The 19653-nt window shown below is 45.1% G+C and overlaps 1 protein-coding gene across 3 annotated transcripts; it reads left to right on the forward strand.

Moving 5' to 3' along the window:
* Positions 1-4480: 4480 nt before the first annotated feature.
* On the forward strand, positions 4481-16730 carry LOC124488193 (carbonic anhydrase 4-like). Of its 3 annotated transcripts, none has more exons than XM_047050743.1 (17): positions 4481-4726; positions 4950-5043; positions 5325-5354; positions 5909-6085; positions 6347-6498; positions 8737-8826; positions 9888-9960; positions 10133-10296; positions 11489-11594; positions 11715-11753; positions 11957-12133; positions 12849-13033; positions 13387-13476; positions 13971-14018; positions 14158-14224; positions 14384-14547; positions 16011-16730. In XM_047050743.1, the coding sequence occupies exons 4-17, from the start codon at positions 6055-6057 to the stop codon at positions 16176-16178; spliced, it is 1554 nt and encodes a 517-aa protein (XP_046906699.1). In that variant the 5' UTR covers positions 4481-4726; positions 4950-5043; positions 5325-5354; positions 5909-6054; the 3' UTR covers positions 16179-16730. The 3 variants fall into 3 exon arrangements, with proteins under 3 accessions (XP_046906699.1, XP_046906698.1, XP_046906700.1); XM_047050742.1 differs by having other exon boundaries at positions 4950-5011; XM_047050744.1 differs by having other exon boundaries at positions 4484-4726; positions 4950-5011; positions 12849-13003.
* Positions 16731-19653: the final 2923 nt, after the last annotated feature.

Raw genomic sequence — 19653 nt, forward strand, 5'->3', positions numbered from 1 at the left:
GCCTTTGACTCTTCGACTTTGTACAGACATGTAAAACTTAGGCTGTATACGTAGGAACATTTTGGTGAAGACTGCTGTAGATTAGCTTTTAACATTATGAAGTGTTCACTTTAGGAGGTTATGTAACATTAATATGAGTTCCCCTAGCCAGGGCAGGATTAACCATGTTCTGTGTCCTGGGCAACAAGGCTCAAGCCTCCCCCCCCCCATTTTAACAGTAAAATCTCAATTTAGCTTGCACTTACGTAAACATATTTAAGTGTGCTAACATTAGCAATAACTTCAGCTAGTTTGAGGTGCATGCACGATTAAATTAGCAGCACATTTCCCGTATTTGACAATGATTAAACATGGACTTACCTGAAAGTGATGCACGGGCACCATCTCGCTGGCTCTTTCTTTCTTTTTTTCTTCCCCTAACTCCTGTTATCTTTTTAAGCCCATTTTAGAAAAGTTGACCTAGCCTACTGTCAAAGTTTGTCGGCCCACTGAGATAGGGAAGAGCTCCCACAGCGAGCTTGGGAAGTTGTGTGTGTATTTGTTTTTTTGTTTTGGGGGGGGGGGGGGCACCATCGTAACTTTTTTGATCATTTAAATACATCTCTTGTTCTGCCTGTTTTGTAATATACGTGCCTAATATTTCTATAAAAAAATAATATCGGCGTTATAAGTATTATAACTATGATGATTTTTCAGTTGGCTGTTTTTTGGTGCCGCCTTAGGAGTTGGTGTCCCCCAATGGCTAGAAATGTTTATAGGTGTAAACCAAGCACTGGATCCGCCTTAGAGAAAATGAAAGCTGAAACGCTCAGTTTTGAAAATGTCCCTGTTGTTACGTTACAGTAGGAAAAGTTACCTCCCCTTTCACTGCTTTGACCGCACAGAGAATTTGGCCCACCAATGAGAAAATGAGCTACGACCGTGCCAGCGGGATATTGGTTTTTCCTCGAGACATCGTGGCTTACAAACGACCGAAGCATGGTAGTTAGCCCCGCCTCTTTCTTCCTCATAGCATTTAAAGCTACAGACACAGAAACGGTACGTCCTGAGGAAAGCTCATTGTGGGACTGCTCTTAGTGGCTGTAATTCTGCACCAAGGCTGAATTTCTGGAAAGAGACTTCAGATACAGTATTAGCAGACCAGTGTTGTGCACGTTCATACCTCTCATGAACTCGTTCAAAGTTCAGTTCATACAAGTAGCCTAAACATGAATAGTTCACGTGTATAGTTCATTATGTAAATTCTGAACTTGTTCATAGTTCAATACATTTCATTGTTGTAAGGTGTGTGTTTTACTGGTTTATTGTGTGTAAAAAAAAATGTAAAAAAAAATTGCATCAGATGGAGGGGAGAGCGGGGGCGAAAGTAGCCGAACACGGGACGAAAGTAGCCGAACACGGGACGAAAGTAGCCGAACACGGGACGAAAGTAGCCTAACACGGGACGAAAGTAGCCGAACACGGGACGAAAGTAGCCTAACACGGGACGAAAGTGACAAAGCGATTTTCTCAGAACCCTGACTTCATTTGCATTCCAAGTTATGACAGCACCTTCAGCATGCAACTTTTGATGGAACTGCCAAATTTCTTGTGATTTCGTCATCGTTTGCCGCGGTTAGGTGCGAAAAGCACTTTTCGAGTGCACAAAGTAAATTACTGAGGCGGTCCTTTTTTGCTAATTACAAGTTGTGTTTCCCGTTTCATGTGTCATGTGTCACAGTCACAGATCAATCTACAGGTTATTTAGTGCTGTAACATATTCTGAAGGTTGCCTTGTCAAGAGTTTTTCAGTATGAAAGAAAATCTGGTTTAAATGTCAGGAGTTCCTGTCGGGACGAAAGTAACACTTGTTACCTTTGTCCCACCGCTAATGCAATAGTATGTGGTGACTTTCTGTTTGTGGAAAGCATTTATTAAAACATGTTTATGTCATATTATATCATCAGAATATGCCAAGAGTGAGGGTCAGAAAGACAGACAAAGGTCTGATTCAGTAAAAATGAAAATATTCGATGAAAGTGAAATGTAAAATTCATAGTTTTTTAAAAAAACTAATGGACAAAATATGTTTGCAGTTAGGACTACATATTAACAAGGTCAGGTATATTTAATAAAAACCAGAGTAACACAAAAAAATCTAGCTTGTATCGTTGTTACTTTTGACCCACCCCTGTGTTACTTTCGTCCCAACTGATGGGGTCGAAAGTAGGCTAACAATGTGCAACTTGTGTTCAAAATGAAATTATACTGAAATTGTTCGACATTTGTACAAAATACCACCTGGTATTGATAGACCACACTCAAAAGTTATGGACCCAAGCTAAAATATATCTATGTCTAAAACATTGTATTGTAAAAGTAAGTTTTTCTGATAAATGTTACTTTCGCCCCCGCTCTCCCCTAGTCGCTGAGTCTGCGTCTTTGCTTTCACTTGCCATTTTCATGAGACCCGAGAGCTGTTGTCTTGAAATAGCCTAATTGGCTTGTTTGGTTACGTGTGTGGGGAAAAATCCTGGGTAACGTAGTGCGAAGTCGAGTAAGTTGGTTTAGGTTAGGCTACATGGCGAACATTTTAGCATTCGATTTAGACAGCGTCTCTCCTCAGGAGAAGGAAAACATGCCGTAAAGGTTTAGCTAGACCTGAAATAATATGAATGTGTTCACCATTAAAATTCAGTATTTGTCATTAAGTTGCGTTCAGTTCATCGTTCTCATAAAAATAAACCTGTTCAATGAACGCGTTATTTTCAAGGCGTTCCTGCATAACACAGGGGACCACTAAGGCCTATCTAAAAGAATCCCAAAACAGCATGCCATGGGGTCTTTAAGGCAAACAGCTTGCCATGGGGTCTTTAAGGCAAACAGTTCAAAACGTTGCAACAATGTGCATGAACTTTCACTTCAAACAGACATATGGCGAAACTAAGGGCGAAACTAAAGCAGGGGCTTACACCAGCATTCCTCAACATCAATATCATTTGAATCCACTCTGCGTGCTACCGACACGCATTCAGACTTTGTTGTCCGCACTTGCCTCCCATTAGGTGGCCCAATTATGACTTAGCACACATTACATTCCTGTCTTCCCTACACACCTTACATGTTCCCCCCAGGCTTCATCTGTTAACAGATAATCAGAGAAATGATTCATATCAAGCATTTTAGTGTCACTACAATATCATCAGGCTATAAACAAACTATTACCAGAGAATACAGTTTTGCATGTTGAGAGAACATGTTATATGGTAAAAAAAAAAAAAACTTAAGCTTTTTTATCAAAGATTAAACGATTTTGAAAAGACCATGTAGGCCTTTGTTCTTGGCACTCAATGCCCTGTCTCTTGACTGCTGGCTGTTGTGAGGGACCCGCTTGGTGGTGTGTCTCTGTTGAAGGTGTCAACGTGGTTAAGAAATGATGGCTACCGGTCGGAGCAGTGTTTTTGTTTTGGAAAACGCTTGTTGCCTTTGAGCATCGGTGACACACTCGGTAATGAGGGGTGGAGGAGGAGGGAGTGAAAAGGGGAAAGGTCACAAAAATGTTGTGTGTTGGAAGAGTGATACAGACTTCCTGAGATCCTAAAACGACCTTTCAACATGTTCACATCTTAGATTACATCAAATACCCGTTCGGGTTCGGCTGATAAACGTGTCGGAAGTCCTTGAGTTTGTACGTTTGTGACATCTTTACAAAGCCCAGGATGTCCTCTCAACGGGAGAAAATAAATCAATACAAAGGACAGTATGGTTGCTAAGTTACTAGACCAAAACCAACTGTGGATTTAGATACATTTCTGGATATCTGGAGGCATCATCAGACCATGAGGAAGTCAGGATCAGACTTCCCCAACAGTGCACACAAAATAACAAAATATCTCTATATCTGAACAATTTACATCATAGTGTAAAACAGGCTATAGGCAGGTGGAGAGTATGAATGGATTAAATATAACAAAGCAGGCCATGCTCTGTGGTTGCCGAATCTCTTTATACTTAAACTGTTTATTACGTTCTCCTTCAGCACTCACTTAAACCTAATCCTTGAACTCCTACAAACACTTTCTTAAATCTAGTCCACCAACAAACACTTTCTTAAACCTAGTCCTTCAACATCTCCAACTTTCCTCTTAACCCCCTCAACTGTGTAATGTTGGACAGAAAAAACGTTTCTAAGTATTAAGACGTTGTTGTTTACAGGAATAAATTTGCCAAAGGCCTGTTCCATTAACCACATTAGTTGCGGTATGCAAGGTGACAAAGGTTTTCAATTGGTTAATGTCTGATACCGTGTGACAACTCAATTACAACAACACAAGTGGAGTTTATTAGGTTGCCATCAGTTATTTACAAACTGTATTCCAACGTGTAGGCGGAGGGGTGTGACATCATCACGGTTCAGGAAGGCAGAGGAGGCCAACATTACACTTCATTACCTCTTGCCCATGTTAGTATTTTGCCATCAAGTTCAACCGAACATCTGTGTCAGCCGTCCCGCTCCCTGTTCACCTGTATTGATTCTGTGTTGTATATACATTCTACGCCCTCCATACCTCCGTCATCCCTCACTTTTAAAAACTGTGTAACAGTCCTCCATCCCAACATCTCCACATGCTACCTTTCTTCATCATCCAGAGGAACATCAGTTATCTGTTCGAGGATAGAGACTTTCTTCTGACCGGACAGCATCACTGCTCACTGGTGCACACTGAACACAAACCCACATTCCAAGGTTGGTGTGTCTTTCATAGTTACAGGGTTGTTGGTTTATTTATTTGGCAGAGAATTATGTCTGAAGAAAAAAATAATTGAAGTAAATGTTCAAATAATCTCTTCCTAAATTTAACACATTAAATCGTGTCCCTCTGCTTAACTGTGTTTCTTCATTACGTAATTACTCATGTAATGTTTTTACTTTGTGTATTAATGTATTTCTGTCCGTTTGTGTCCCAAAGATGCGTGTTGCCTGTCTGCTGTGTGAGTATGGTTGTCTGGGTGTTGGCAAAGGCATCCTTAGGTGAATAAGTGGATATACATATTCTCAATTAGGTATCAGTTGTTGAACTATGCACTTCTGATCTTTGATTTTTGTGTATATATATATATGTATGTACAGTATATCATACTGTATGTACAAGCATACACAAATCTATATCCATAACTTGTACGTTGCTTTGGATAAAAGCGTCTGCTGAAAGAGTAAATTGGTAAATGCAAATGTGTGTTGTAAAATAAATCAAGAATGCTTCTCTGTCTATATTGCCAGATGTATTGGAATGCCTTTAGGCTAGTACTACCTGGTACTTCAAACAATCTCATCTTGTTTTCAGACAGTGTTGACTGGTGCCATCATGGATGTGGTGAGAATATATCGTGTAGCATAAGTTTCACAACAGCTTTAAACAAATGCTATATTGTGTAAAATATCACTTACAAAGTCATGATAAACCTTCCTGTGAGTGTTGATGACCCCCCCCTCTCTCTCTCTCTCTCCCCTCTCTCTCTCTCTCTCTCCTCTCTCTCTCTCTCTCTCCCCCCTCTCTCTCTCTCTCTCTCTCTCTCTCTCTGTTTCTCTCTCTCTCTCCCCCTCTCTCTCTCTCTCTCCTTTCTCTCTCTCTCTCCCTCTCTCTCTCTCCTCTTTCCCCCCCTCTCTCTCTCTCTCTCTCTCTCTCTCTCTCTCTCTCTCTCTCACTCTCTCTCCCTCTTCTCTCTCTCTCTCTCCCCCCCCCCTCTCTCTCTCTCTCTCTCTCTCTCTCTCTCTCTCTCTCTCTCTCTCTCTCTCCTCTCTCTCCCCCTCTATCTCTCTCTCTCTCCCTCTCTCTCTCCTCTCTCTCTCTCTCTCTCTCTCTCTCTCTCTCTCTCCTTTCTCTCTCTCTCCCTCTCTCTCTCTCTCTCCTCTCTCTCTCTCTCTCAGATAACAGCCCCTCCCATTGGTTGTAGCATGCATGGTTCTTCCTGTGGTGGAGGGAGGCAGTCTCCTGTTGACATTGTCAGTAGTCATGTCGTGACCGACCCAAACCTCCAGACATTCCAGCTCGACAATTTCTCCCACCCCGGGTGATGGACTACCTCACCAACACCGGACACTCAGGTTTGGCTGGGGCGTGTCCGCCAGCAGTCATCTTGTTTGGCTTGGCACAGCAAGACCTCATCTTCACGTCACGTTCTGAGATAGAATCTGAATAATATAGAGATAGAAAGAGAGATATTGTCCACAAAGGGAAATTATTATTTGCTCAAGTCAGGACAGACAAGACAGTAAATAACACACACAGTACAAAAAAAAGAGTTATGATTCTTAAAGCAAAAATAAATAAATGCTAACTTTGATCCTCCATGGCTTGTTTGCCAGTGATGTGCGTGTTGAAGGAGGGCCTGGTGGAGGTGAGGGGGGGTGGCCTCAGCGGGACCTACCTCCCCCTGCAGATCAAGTTCCACTGGGGGGATACAGACCTCCAGCCTGGCTCAGAACACACCGTCGATGGACACAGATATCCCATGGAGGTGTGTGTGTGTGACTCTGTTCATGTGGAGGTGTGTGTGTGTGTGACTGACTCTGTACATGTGGAGGTGTGTGTGTGTGTGTGTGACGGACTCTGTACATGTGGAGGTGTGTGTGTGTGTGACTGACTCTGTACATGTGGAGGTGTGTGTGTGTGTGTGTGACTGACTCTGTACATGTGGAGGTGTGTGTGTGTGTGTGACAGACTCTGTACATGTGGAGGTGTGTGTGTGTGTGACTGACTCTGTACATGTGGAGGTGTGTGTGTGTGTGACTGACTCTGTACATGTGGAGGTGTGTGTGTGTGTGACTGACTCTGTACATGTGGAGGTGTGTGTGTGTGTGACTGATTCTGTACATGTGGAGGTGTGTGTGACTGACTCTGTACATGTGGAGGTGTGTGTGTGTGTGACTGACTCTGTACATGTGGAGGTGTGTGTGTGTGTGACTGACTCTGTACATGTGGAGGTGTGTGTGTGTGTGTGACTCTGTTCATGTGGAGGTGTGTGTGTGTGTGACTCTGTACATGTGGAGGTGTGTGTGTGTGTGACTGACTCTGTACATGTGGAGGTGTGTGTGTGTGTGACTGACTCTGTACATGTGGAGGTGTGTGTGTGTGTGTGACTGACTCTGTACATGTGGAGGTGTGTGTGTGTGTGTGACTGACTCTGTACATGTGGAGGTGTGTGTGTGTGTGACTGACTCTGTACATGTGGAGGTGTGTGTGTGACTCTGTACATGTGGAGGTGTGTGTGTGTGTGTGTGTGACTCTGTACATGTGGAGGTGTGTGTGTGACTGACTCTGTACATGTGGAGGTGTGTGTGTGTGTGACTGACTCTGTACATGTGGAAGTGTGTGTGTGTGTGACTGACTCTGTACATGTGGAGGTGTGTGTGTGACTGAATCTGTACATGTGGAGGTGTGTGTGTGTGTGACTGACTCTGTACATGTGGAGGTGTGTGTGTGACTGACTCTGTACATGTGGAGGTGTGTGTGTGTGTGACTGACTCTGTACATGTGGAGGTGTGTGTGTGTGTGACTGACTCTGTACATGTGGAGGTGTGTGTGTGCGCATGGATTAATGTGTATGTGTGTGGGGATGTCACCGTGCATGTGTGTGTGTTACTGTACGTGTGTGTGTGTTACTGTACGTGTGTGTGTGTGTAGAGGAAAGATGTACAGTAGGGCTGGGCGATATGGGTAAAAAATTATCCCGATAGATATTTATATTTCCATTCAATAACGATAATTAAGACGATAGACCACAGATCCGTAGCAGTAGCCAAATAAGTCTCTTCCTCAACTTTTTCCTACACTCGGCATAAGGTTTAGGCAGCGCCGTGTGAGAGAAGTGTTTGCGTCCAGGGAGCACGTAGGCCTACCTGGGATCAAGTAACTTACGCTTTTTAAAAACGTGCTTTTTGTCAATACCTTGGCGCAAACTCACACTTTCTGCAGGTTCCAACGAGTGATTTAGCTTCAGGTGGTAAAAAAGGTTTGTCGTATTACAAGACTTGGTAGCCACCTGTTTGTTTACTACACAATTTGCACCGAACATTGCTCTGCTCTTTGTCGGATTTCAAAAAGCCAAACCACTTCCAAATAACTGAAGAAGACCAACCCTTTTATCAATAATTTCTTCATTTGAAGTTGCTCCCTTGTCATGTCTATCGCTGCCACGTCACTGCCATGTTTTCGTCAATAAGACTCATTTTACGCAGTTAACATTAGCTACTCCACTCGAGGTGCATAGTCAGTATATTTTAGTGAGCATACGTAGGCTACCATTTCTCTGCAACTTCCTACTGCATCACAGAAATTAAATGGACTGCTGTTCCTAATTATTCTCTGTCGACATTATCGATATTATTGAAAGTGAATTAATGTTACGATATTTTTATTGAGGGAAGTCATTACTTTGATAAATCGATAAAAAAAATGTTGCCCAGCCCTAATGTACAGCAACCTTTCCTTCCACCTACAAACTGGTGGTTGTCGTGGAGACCTGGTCTGTGTGTGCACTGCTCAGAATCCCTCCCCCTCCCCCCTCCTCCCCCTCCCCCTCACCTCCCCTCCCCCCCCTCCCCCCTCCCCTCCCCGCCCCTCCACCCTCCCTCCTCCCCCCTCCCCCTCCCCCTCCCCCTCCCCCTCCCCCTCCCCCCCTCCCCCCTCCCCCTCCCCCTCCCCCTCCCCCTCCTCCATCCCCCCTCTTCATCCTCATCCTGCTCATCCTCCCTAGATGCACATTGTGAGTGTGAAGAAAGAGCTGTCGATGGATGAAGTCCTGGGACATCCAGAGGGTCTGGCTGTGTTTGGGTTCTTCATCAATGTAAGCCAGCAGGCCAGCGCTCAGCTGACCTCAGCTGAACTGATCACGCTGGGAAACAAGGTTTGGAGGAAACCCAGCATACTTTAGATGGAGCTGCACTGAAGACTCACACTGCCATGTACAGTATAAGGAAATACATTTAGCTGACAATATTTTAAATATATATACATAGTTTGGGGCATTTTTCATGATTTGTTGGACGTTTTTAAATAATGTGACAGGAAAGGCTGGGAAATAGAGAGGGAAAGACATGCAGTAAAGGGTCAAGGTGGGATTTGAACCCAGGCCACTGCAGTAAAGGGTCAAGGTGGGATTTGAACCCAGGCCACTGCAGTAAAGGGTCAAGGTGGGATTTGAACCCAGGCCACTGCAGTAAAGGGTCAAGGTGGGATTTGAACCCAGGCCACTGCAGTAAAGGGTCAAGGTGGGATTTGAACCCAGGCCACTGCAGTAAAGGGTCAAGGTGGGATTTGAACCCAGGCCACTGCAGTAAAGGGTCAAGGTGGGATTTGAACCCAGGCCACTGGAGTAAAGGGTCATGGTGGGATTTGAACCGAGGCCACTGCAGTAAAGGGTCATGGTGGGATTTGAACCCAGGCTACTGGAGTAAAGCCTTAGCCTACATGGTTGCACACTAATCCGGTGAGCCCCATAGTAGATGTTCTTATCTAATGAGAGCTACAGGGGGGATTTGAACCTCCGACTTCTTAATCGGCAGTCAAATGTCTGCAGGGGGGGTGTTTCTCTCCAGTGTAAATGTGTCTCTCCTCAGCTGGGTCTCCTCTCTCCTCAGCTGGGTCTCCTCTCCTCAGCTGGGTCTCCTCTCCTCAGCTGGGTCTCCTCTGCTCAGCTGGGTCTCCTCTCTCCTCAGCTGGGTCTCCTCTGCTCAGCTGGGTCTCCTCTGCTCAGCTGGGTCTCCTCTCCTCAGCTGGGTCTCCTCTCCTCAGCTGGGTCTCCTCTGCTCAGCTGGGTCTCCTCTCCTCAGCTGGGTCTCCTCTCCTCAGCTGGGTCTCCTCTCCTCAGCTGGGTCTCCTCTCCTCAGCCTGGTCTCCTCTCCTCAGGTGACCGAGGACTGGGCTTCCTCGTCTGCCTGGGAGAACTTCACGTCCTACTTCAGCAACCTCACAGAGACAGGCAGGTTCTTCATCATCGGCTGTAGCATCCAGACTAAGAGAGAGGGGAGGATGAGGGGAGGGAGGGAAAGGGGGGAGGGAGGGATGGAGGGGCCTGCCTGTGTGTGTGTGTGTGTCTGCTACAACTTAATTAATTTGCTGTTCTTTTTGTTTCTGTTTGATTGCTCTCTCAGACAGCGTTGTTGAGCTGCACCACAACATGTCTATCAATGATTTACTGGCAGGAGTGGATCTCACAAGGTTTTACCGATATCTGGGTTCCCTGACCACGCCCACCTGCGACGAGGCAGTGGTGTGGACCGTCTTTCAAGAGCCAATCAGGATCAGCAGGGAGCTGGTGAGTCATCAGAAAGAAAAAAAAGTTGTTTGCTATCTTTAAAACGCCACACTGACAAACCAGTTTCTGGAGGTTAAGGACTTAAACTTATCTTATATCACTGAGATGCCTATTTTACAATTACCAAATGATTTACACGGCTAATGTTTATGATGACAGACCTTGATCTTGAGTCGTGCAACATTCCGTTCTGTCTTCAGCGTAGCTGGCAGGTGGCTGCTGATGGTATGCACCCAGACAGTTTTGTGACATTAAAATCATGTGAGTCAGGTGATTTGGGGAATTGAATGAATGCCAATAGAGAGCTTGGTGAAACTTGAAGAAGTAAGGGGGTGAGGCTGGGGTGAAGGGCCAAAACGAACAGTTGTTACCCAACCCTCCATCATGTATTACGTAAAGTCAATTATGAAATGAGTATGCTTATTATTTAAGAGTGAGTTACTCCGATAGGAATCTGTAGATCCTTCACAAGGACTAGCATCATTATCAGTCTTCAACAACGTCACAATGCTTCTGTCAGACAGGGAGATCCCATCAGCTCAGCTTGTCTCTTAGATTGACTGTTTAATCTGTTGCATCGCAAATCCTCATCAATCTCACAGCTCCGTTTCACGTGTTGTCGGATAATCCTTCATCTGTACACGCGTGTGCTCCGCCCTATCATGACAATGATGCATCACCCAAACATTCCCCAGTTCCTATGCAGTCTTTTATTGCAGCACTTGGCATACGCCTACGGCCCCTGTTCAGCCTCATTTACTGTCCCTTCTTCCACTTCCTCATCAATACCTGCTTGTTTTGAAACGTCAATGACCTTGAGGAAGGAGAGAGAGAAAGGGAAAGACAAAGAATAGTAGAGATTAGTAGAGATTGTGTTTTAGTACAAACCCGCTGGTCGTGTCTGTCTACATAAGTCTCTGTTTGCAATGCACCCAACTGAATCTTTCTGTGTCATGGAGATATGACATTTATGAAAAGTATCAAGTTTAATTCCAAATATATCAAACCAGTTCCAAATCAGTCAAACTGTGTTTAACTGAAAGTGATTGTTTACAAACTGTTCGGACCAGTGTAAGAGGTGACAACCGTATCCAAGGAAGGACTGTCTTTTTTAGTTGTTGTCATTTGATGTGACATAGGCCTACAACGTTTTTGTTCGTGACTCAGCAGTTTCTCTGTGCTTCTTTTTCAGATGGTGAAGTTCCCAAAGAACATCAATCTGACGAACATCTATCGGCCCACACAGCCTCTCAACCAGCGCGTAGTCTCTGCCTCCCCCGCTGTTACGCCAACCCCTGGTGGGTTGAGGGAATGGCATGCTAGCTTTATTGTGTGTCATGGTTTTATTGAACTACGTAGGAGGAAGATCGTCATGTCATCATGTCATTGATTTAGATATGTATATTTTTTTTTATCAGCTTCATTACATTCAGACTGGTGCTACGATGACAAGTGCTGTAAGATACTCTTTTTTCTCCTTCTAAATTGTAAACACATTCCTTCCTTGCATATTGTCGTCATCTCTTTGCACTGGTCCGAACAATTCGTAAACAACCAATTCAGTTAAACACAAAGCTTGACCAGTTTGATAGATTTGGAATTGAACCCATGAGACATTTTAAGTTATTTTCAAAAAGTTTCTAACCCCACGGCTCTGCAGCCTTCTCTCCGTCTCTGTGGAGCCAGATCCCTGACTCCCACTGCGGGGGGGACAACCAGTCTCCTGTCAACATTGTAGAAGACCAGGTTATGGTGGACAGAATGCTGCAGGACTTCATCTTCGACCATTTTGACGACCAGCGTGCCATCAAGCACCTCGTTAACACAGGACACTCAGGTAGGGGGAAGTCTTGTTCAGGTTACACCAGATATATACTCTTGTATTTTTTATAATCTGTATTTTTTCAGTCTAGTTATGCTGCACTGTTAAGGAAGTATTTCCATAACTCTTTTTTCCCAAAAACAGTCAATGTGCATTTTACAATTTGACCTTAAACACGTATGGTACAGAAATATCTCTCTATTGTACAGCTAAGTACACCATCCTGTACAATTAATACCATACTGTAGCTACAAAAGAAAAAGTTTGGTGCAATGCAAACACACTGTCAGACTTTTGGAGACCGACATGACCAACTCGTTTTACTAATCACAATCTCTACTACTTCTATCTCCTCCTCTCTCATTCTCCTCCTCATTTATCTCCTCCTTCTCTCACTATCTTCCCCTCTTCTCTATCACCTCCTCTCTCTATCTCCCCCTCCTCTCTCTATCTCCCCCTCCTCTCTCTATCTCCTCCTCTCTCTATCTCCTCCTCTCTCTATCTCCCCCTCATCTCTCTATCTCCCCTTCCTCTCTCTATCTCCCCCTTCTCACTCTATCTCCCCCTCCTCTCTCTATCTCCCCCTCCTCTCTCTATCTCCCCCTCCTCACTCTATTCCCCCCTCCCCGCTCTCTCTTTTGCTCCCTCCCTCCCCACAATTTACCCTCCCTCTCTCTCTTCCCCACCCTCTCTCCACCCATCCCACCCACTGTCCTCCCTCCCTCCTTAGTGAAATGTGTTTTGCATGATGACTTGGTGTCATTGTCTGGAGGTGGTCTAGGCTACAAGTACACCACCCTCCAGTTCCACTTCCACTGGGGCACCACTGACCAGCAGACGCTTGGCTCAGAACACACCCTCAATTCCAAGAGGTTCCCCATGGTGGTAGGAACCAGTCCCACTACAATCAGGGGGGTATGAATTAGTGGTTAGAGCAATTGATGGTTAGGTCAGCAGGTCGGGAATGATTATTTATTTTATGATGCTCACATTTCTTCCGTAACTTAAATCCATTTTAAAGTAAAAACATTTTTACAACAGTTTTCTCATTTGTCAATAGTTGCACCTATAACTAACTATAATTACACGGCTGTTGCTGAGGTAATTTACGTTTGTGACATAGTTTGAAAGCCCAAGATGTCATCTCGGTTGGAGGAAAGAAAGACAGGACACAGGAGGGAGTAACTAACCATCGTCCAGCGGAGGGTCTTGGTTTCAGTACGTTCCTCATGAGCTGGTGCTGGCCTGACTTCCTTTCCCCCTCCCAGATGCACGTGGTGTCTCAGAGGAGTGACCTGACCTTGGAGGAAGCTAAACAGACGTTCAACGGTTTTGCTGTGCTGGGGTTCTTTCTTGAGGTACACAGTGTCCAGATCCACGGATGTCAGTTAAACTAAACTGCCTTGCTGAATACATGCATTGTGTGTTGGGTTATAATTCCATATGAATGCATAGACTGAATGACCCTCTTCACCCCAACCCCTACCCACCACTACTACTAACCCCCCCCCCACACACACAACCCTCCCCACTCCATAACCTCCACCACCCCATCACCTCCACCACCCCATCACCTCCACCACCCCATCACCTCCACCACCCCATAAACTCCACCACCCCATCACCTCCACCACCCCATCACCTCCACCACTCCATCACCTCCACCACCCCATCACCTCCACCACCCCATCACCTCCACCACCCCATCACCTCCACCACCCCATAAACTCCACCACCCCACCACCTCCACCACCCCATCACCTCCACCACTCCATCACCTCCACCACCCCATCACCTCCACCACCCCATCACCTCCACCACCCCATAAACTCCACCACCCCATCACCTCCAGGGCAGGGAGGAAGCTGTCCCAAGCCCAGGAACCCCTAATAGTCACAAGGTGAGCAGAAATGGTTTCTTTAAACATTGTTTAGACTTCACCAAAAGGCAGAAAAACTTGTGAGATGTAAAGAGGAGACACTGGCCTCTCCTGGGGCTTGTCCTGTTCTTTAACTGCTTTGGTTTTTTATGTTTTGAAGATTTCTAACGACAACTCTGATGCTTGGATGAAACTGACGTCGTACCTGTCAGCAGTTTCAAACATAAGTGAGTACGTGCAAGACAGATTACCAGCAGCAACCAATCATCTGACTGAGATTTACTTTGACAGGAAGTGTATGATAGACAACCTGAAAGTTTAAATTGTAGGAACACGGCCACAGGAAGGAAACTATAGAACTGTGATGTTCAGATGTCATTTTCTAGGCACCACTGTTGAAGTTACCCACAACATCTCTCTGGATGACCTGCTTGGAGATGTGGATCGCAAGACTTTCTACCGCTACAATGGCTCCTTAACCACCCCCCCCTGCAATGAGGCAGTGGTTTGGACCATCTTCAAACACCCAGTCAAGGTGGACAAGGACCTGGTGAGTGGAATAGACCATATGGAGAGCGGTGTAGCTGGAAATGCTTCATTTTTATCCCTCAAAAACCAGTAGGCCCTGATAATCGTTTGGACTGAGTGTGAAACTGAATTCTAGACCCGGGCTTGCCATTTTTACATTGAATTGCCAATTGCACAATGCATTTATATGTGAATATAGAGTCCAAAAGAGATCCATGTTTTTGACATTTTTGAAGAGAGCAAAGACCTGCTGTGCAGTCACAGCAGATCTTGCTCTCTTCAAAAATGTCGGCAAACAACTGTAGCACCTGTCAGAGTTTCTGTTTGGTGCAACAAGTCAGAGGATGCCAGCGATCACACTGTACAGTTGGTAATATTCATCAGAATGGCATTTGGTGAGTTTTTGTCAAAGATGAATTCTTAACATTATTGCCATTAAAAACTACCGGCTCAGGAATTTGAAGAAAGGTTAAATTAGTTTAGAATACCAGAGCCATGTGTTACTTCCTTTCAATATCTGAAATGTCTGAAGAAATTGGCGAGGTGTTCAGCCTGAATGTGGATGCCTGGGAAATGTAAATCATCAGTCTCCAAAATGAGTTTAAATTACGTCACTCTGGCCCTAACTTTCGGAACCTTGTTGACTAGAAAGATTCCAGCAGCACACATCATGAGAATGAACCTTTAACACCCAGGATGGACTGTTAAGCAATATAATTGTTGAGGAAAAGAAATAGCTTGCAACATGTTAAAAAAAATTATTAATAGCTCTTGTGCCAAAAAAACTGGACACTCCCGTGCTAGACAGAAGCAGATGTCCTTGTCAGGCCAGATCTATTAACTGAGAATTTCTTTGAAATACCTCAAATCTCGATGCAAATCTCACTCACAGGTGCAAGCAGTCCCTGAGGCGTCCAATGGGCACTCAGTGAGGAGCTGAAAGCCTTCTCCATTTGAGGCCAAAGCATTGTGTCGGTTCCACTTAGAGTGCAATAAAGATGAACTCCATCTAACTCTTTTAGAAAAAGAATATTACAGAAAAAGTTTACAAATTAATATGACACACAGACCAGGATTAGCATATCACATCACAGAGATCTAAGCATCTACGAAAAGGCCTAGTCATGTAACTGATGACTTTGCAATTAGGATTCTTCTCGGGAGCCCTCTGCCAACTGTACAAGAATAAGGTTGGGGATCATATCTGAGCGAGGCTGCAATCCAGAATTGCTCACTACATCTGATAAGGGATAGGCATGCTGCCTGATCTCACTTCAAACAATCAAGTATGAAATGACCGCCTGTTAGGCAAGTCACTCCCATACCAGCCAGTCAAACAGGAAGGTAAACTGAACAGGCCACATGACACTGACAGGACCGGTTTACGTGATTTCAATGGAAAATATAAGATGAACCCTCCCTCCCTCCCCCTCTCTCTCCCTCTACCTCTTCCTTCCCCTCTCCCTCCCCCTCTCCCTCCTACAGATGAAGAGGTTTCCTACCTATGCCGGATTCACCAACGTCTTCCGTCCTCAACAACCGCTCCGCAGCAGAACCATCTACACCAAAGCAGCCGCCCCCAACCTCCGCCCTCCAGCCACCCCCCTCCTCCTCCTCCTGCTCCTGGCCTGGCCAGGCACACTGCTTGGCTAGGCTCTGGGTCACTGTTTGGCTAGGCTCTGGGTCACTGCTTGGCTAGGCTCTGGGTCACTGCTTGGCTAGGATCTGGGTCACTGCTTGGCTAGGCTCTGGGTCACTGCTTGGCTAGGCTCTGGGTCACTGTTTGGCTAGGCTCTGGGTCACTGCTTGGCTAGGCTCTGGGTCACTGTTTGGCTAGGCTCTGGGTCACTGCTTGGCTAGGCTCTGGGTCACTGTTTGGCTAGGCTCTGGGTCACTGCTTGGCTAGGCTCTGGGTCACTGCTTGTCTAGGCTCTGGGTCACTGTTTGGCTAGGCTCTGGGTCACTGCTTGGCTAGGCTCTGGGTCACTGCTTGGCTAGGCTCTGGGTCACTGCTTGGCTAGGCTCTGGGTCACTGTGCTGTCTGTCATTCAGTGAGGCCCTCAGTGAGGGACAGCTGTGTATTTGTGGCCCTCATGCATTGAAAGTCCTATAACAGATTTAACATACAATGTACGTTACTGAATGATGTCTAACGTCATTAAATGTGTCATCAGTAGATGTATAATATATATATTTGTTCCTGCATGCTGTTTTTGTTATCTTGGCTTATTTAATTATTATTGATTATTGATAATTTTTTGAATGGTTATGTATTCATAAGAAATCAGTAATATGAGGCATATTTTTTTATCCCTATTTTATTTTGATATTTACAGATTGGGTTAAAGTGTACACTTGTTTAGATACAATGGCTGAAATAGTATTTAGTATTTCTTCACACACACATACACACTGAGATTAGATAAATGAGAGGTTGAGACGCAGTGATGAAGAATTCTGCGAGCAGGAAGGAAGTGAAACTTTCCCCAAATTCCTTCACGTCGGGCGAAAGACACTACTCATTAACTGGAATTTAATGACCGTTTATCACCGACTGAAGTGATTCATTGCTTTCATAAAACGGTCACTAAGTATGGCAATATGTAAGCAATGGACACAAATTTATATCATTTTTAATAAATAAATAATGTTCAAAATGAAATCCCGCCTGCCTACCTTCACATAGTTAGTCGTAGCTACTGCTAGCTCTAGACTACACACTGGCAGCTAGTGTATTTTATTTTTTCCCTATACTAGCGTTATATTGACTTAGTTATTAGAATTGTTTTTTGTTTGATAACTTTGTTTGTTAGCAAACTATTTTATGTTGAAGTTAACCTGCAATCTACCAGCTAGCTATTAGCTAGCTACATAGTTTTTTGGGGGGATAACTGAAGCGGAGTGATATGTAATTGTGCAAAGGAATTAGACGTCATAGCCGTGGTACATGGAATATCGTTACCACGGCTAAAACTACAGCCTGATTTGATCATAGAGTTAATATAACTAGAGTAAGCTACTTTTGTCTTCCAAGATGGTGTCCCCATTCATTTCTATGAAAAGTGCTCAATGGCGCAGTGAGGCAAGCGAGAGCGCGAGACTGGACGCGGCCATCTTTCCACTTCCGTGTCTTCCTGTCTAGCTTTAAACAGTGGCTTTTTTTTTCCATAGCTCCGACAGCTCATGTAAATCGGTTATCGGCCAATGTGAACTTTTGTGCGCGTGCCCTGTTAGTATCCGCGAGCACATTTGCAGGCAACTTTCATTGACTAAGCAAATAAATGGGTTGCTAGTTTACCCATTTCGGATTGGTTTCCAACTCAGCAAAAATCGGGAAAAATTATTCTATAAAAAAGCTAGTAGTATGAGCCAGGTTCAAGAATCAAACAAAAATTATTGGGGGAGATAGTTTTGTAAATGTTGAATGGAGTTAATAGAATAAAAACGACCGGAAGAGTCGGAAACCTAACCGTACATGCAATACCACCTACATCCACCGGGGCCGTTGCTTCAAGCCGAGGGGCGAGGGGTGGGGGCTTGGATTTTATCTACCCGTTATTTTTTTTAGTAGGCCCTATCTATATTCAGGACTCAAGTTTCACGCTTTGGTGAAAGAGACCAAGAGACTCACGAATTTCAACCATTTCTCACGCAACACCTTACATTACAGTTACAGTAATGCATTTAGCAGACGCTTTTATCCAAAGCGACTTCCAAGAGAGTTTTACAAAAGTGCACAGATCACTGATCATAACAACGAGAAAGCCCCAAACATTGCAGGTAGCCAAACATGAATCAGAATCAGAAGGGATTTTATTCGCCATGAATGTTTGCACAAACAAGGAATTTACTTTGGCAGGGAGGTGCATACATTAAACATATAGGAATATTGAAACTTAAATATGTGGACTAACTATACAAAAGGAGCAAAGTCTAGCTAATACTAAGGGGGGTCTAGCTAATACTAAGGGGAATAGGATACAAAATATAAGTAGCCATAATTTACAATCTAACCTAAAAATACAGATAGTGCAAGAGAACGATACAGTAGTGCAAATTTCAATGTGCAGGGTGTCATTGTGCAGATTGTGATTTAAAGTCAGTGTGAGTCCTTGGCCTTGTTAAAAAGGCCAACAGTGGATGGGAAGAAACTTATCTTGTGGCGTGAGGTTTTGGTCTTGATGGACCGCAGCCTTCTGCCAGAGGGGAGTAGCTGGAACAGGGAGTGTCTAGGGTGGGAGGGGTCGGCCACAATCTTCCTTGCTCGCCTCAAGGACCTCGAGGTGTGCAGGTCCTCGAGGGAAGGCAGATTGCAGCCGATCACCTTCTCAGCAGTGCGGATGATACGCTGCAGTCTGCTCTTGTCCTTGGCAGTGGCAGCAGTGTACCAGATGGTGATAGAAGAAATGAGGATGGACTCAATGATGGCTGTGTAGAAGTGCACCATCATTGTCTTTGGCAGGTTGAATTTTCTCAGCTGCCGTAGGAAGTACATCCTCTGTTGTGCTTTTTTGGTCAGGGAGCTGATGTTCAGTTCCCACTTGAGGTCCTGGGAGAGGATAGTGCCCAGGAAGCGGAAGGACTCCACAGTGTTGACTGGGGAGTCACACAGGGTGATGGGGGGGAGTGGGGCTGTGTTCTTCCTGAAGTCCACAACCATCTCCACTGTCTTAAGAGCATTGAGCTCTAAGTTGTTCTGGCTACACCAGGTCACCAGCTTCCCACCTGTAGTCAGACTCGTCCCCGTCAGAGATGAGCCCAATAAGGGTGGTGTCGTCCGCAAACTTCAAAAGTTTGACAGACGGATGACTCGAGGTGCAGCTGTTGGTGTACAGGGAGAAGAGCAGAGGAGAAAGGACGCAGCCCTGAGGAGATCCAGTGCTGATGGACCGGGAGTCAGAGACTTGTGTTCCCAGCTTAACGCACTGCTTCCTGTCAGACAGGAAGTCTGTGATACACCTGCAGGTGGAGTCGGGCACGTTCAGGTTGGAGAGCTTGTCCTGGAGCAGAGCGGGGATGATGGTGTTGAAGGCAGAGCTGACGTCCACAAACAGGATCGTGGCGTAGGATGCTGGGGAGTCCAGATGCTGTAGGGTGAAGTGGAGGGCCATGTTAACGGCATCATCCA

Source organism: Hypomesus transpacificus, unplaced genomic scaffold, assembly GCF_021917145.1.
Source record: "Hypomesus transpacificus isolate Combined female unplaced genomic scaffold, fHypTra1 scaffold_127, whole genome shotgun sequence".
NCBI lineage: Eukaryota > Metazoa > Chordata > Actinopteri > Osmeriformes > Osmeridae > Hypomesus > Hypomesus transpacificus.

Excerpts from the sequence above, each read along its gene's own strand:
- LOC124488193 (XM_047050743.1), top strand. The coding sequence starts at position 6,055 with ATGGACTACCTCACCAACACCGGACACTCAG. Across the intron at positions 8,827-9,887 it reads TGTTTGGGTTCTTCATCAAT|GTGACCGAGGACTGGGCTTC; the intron begins GTAAGCCAGCAG and ends TCCTCTCCTCAG. Across the intron at positions 13,477-13,970 it reads TGCTGGGGTTCTTTCTTGAG|GGCAGGGAGGAAGCTGTCCC; the intron begins GTACACAGTGTC and ends CATCACCTCCAG.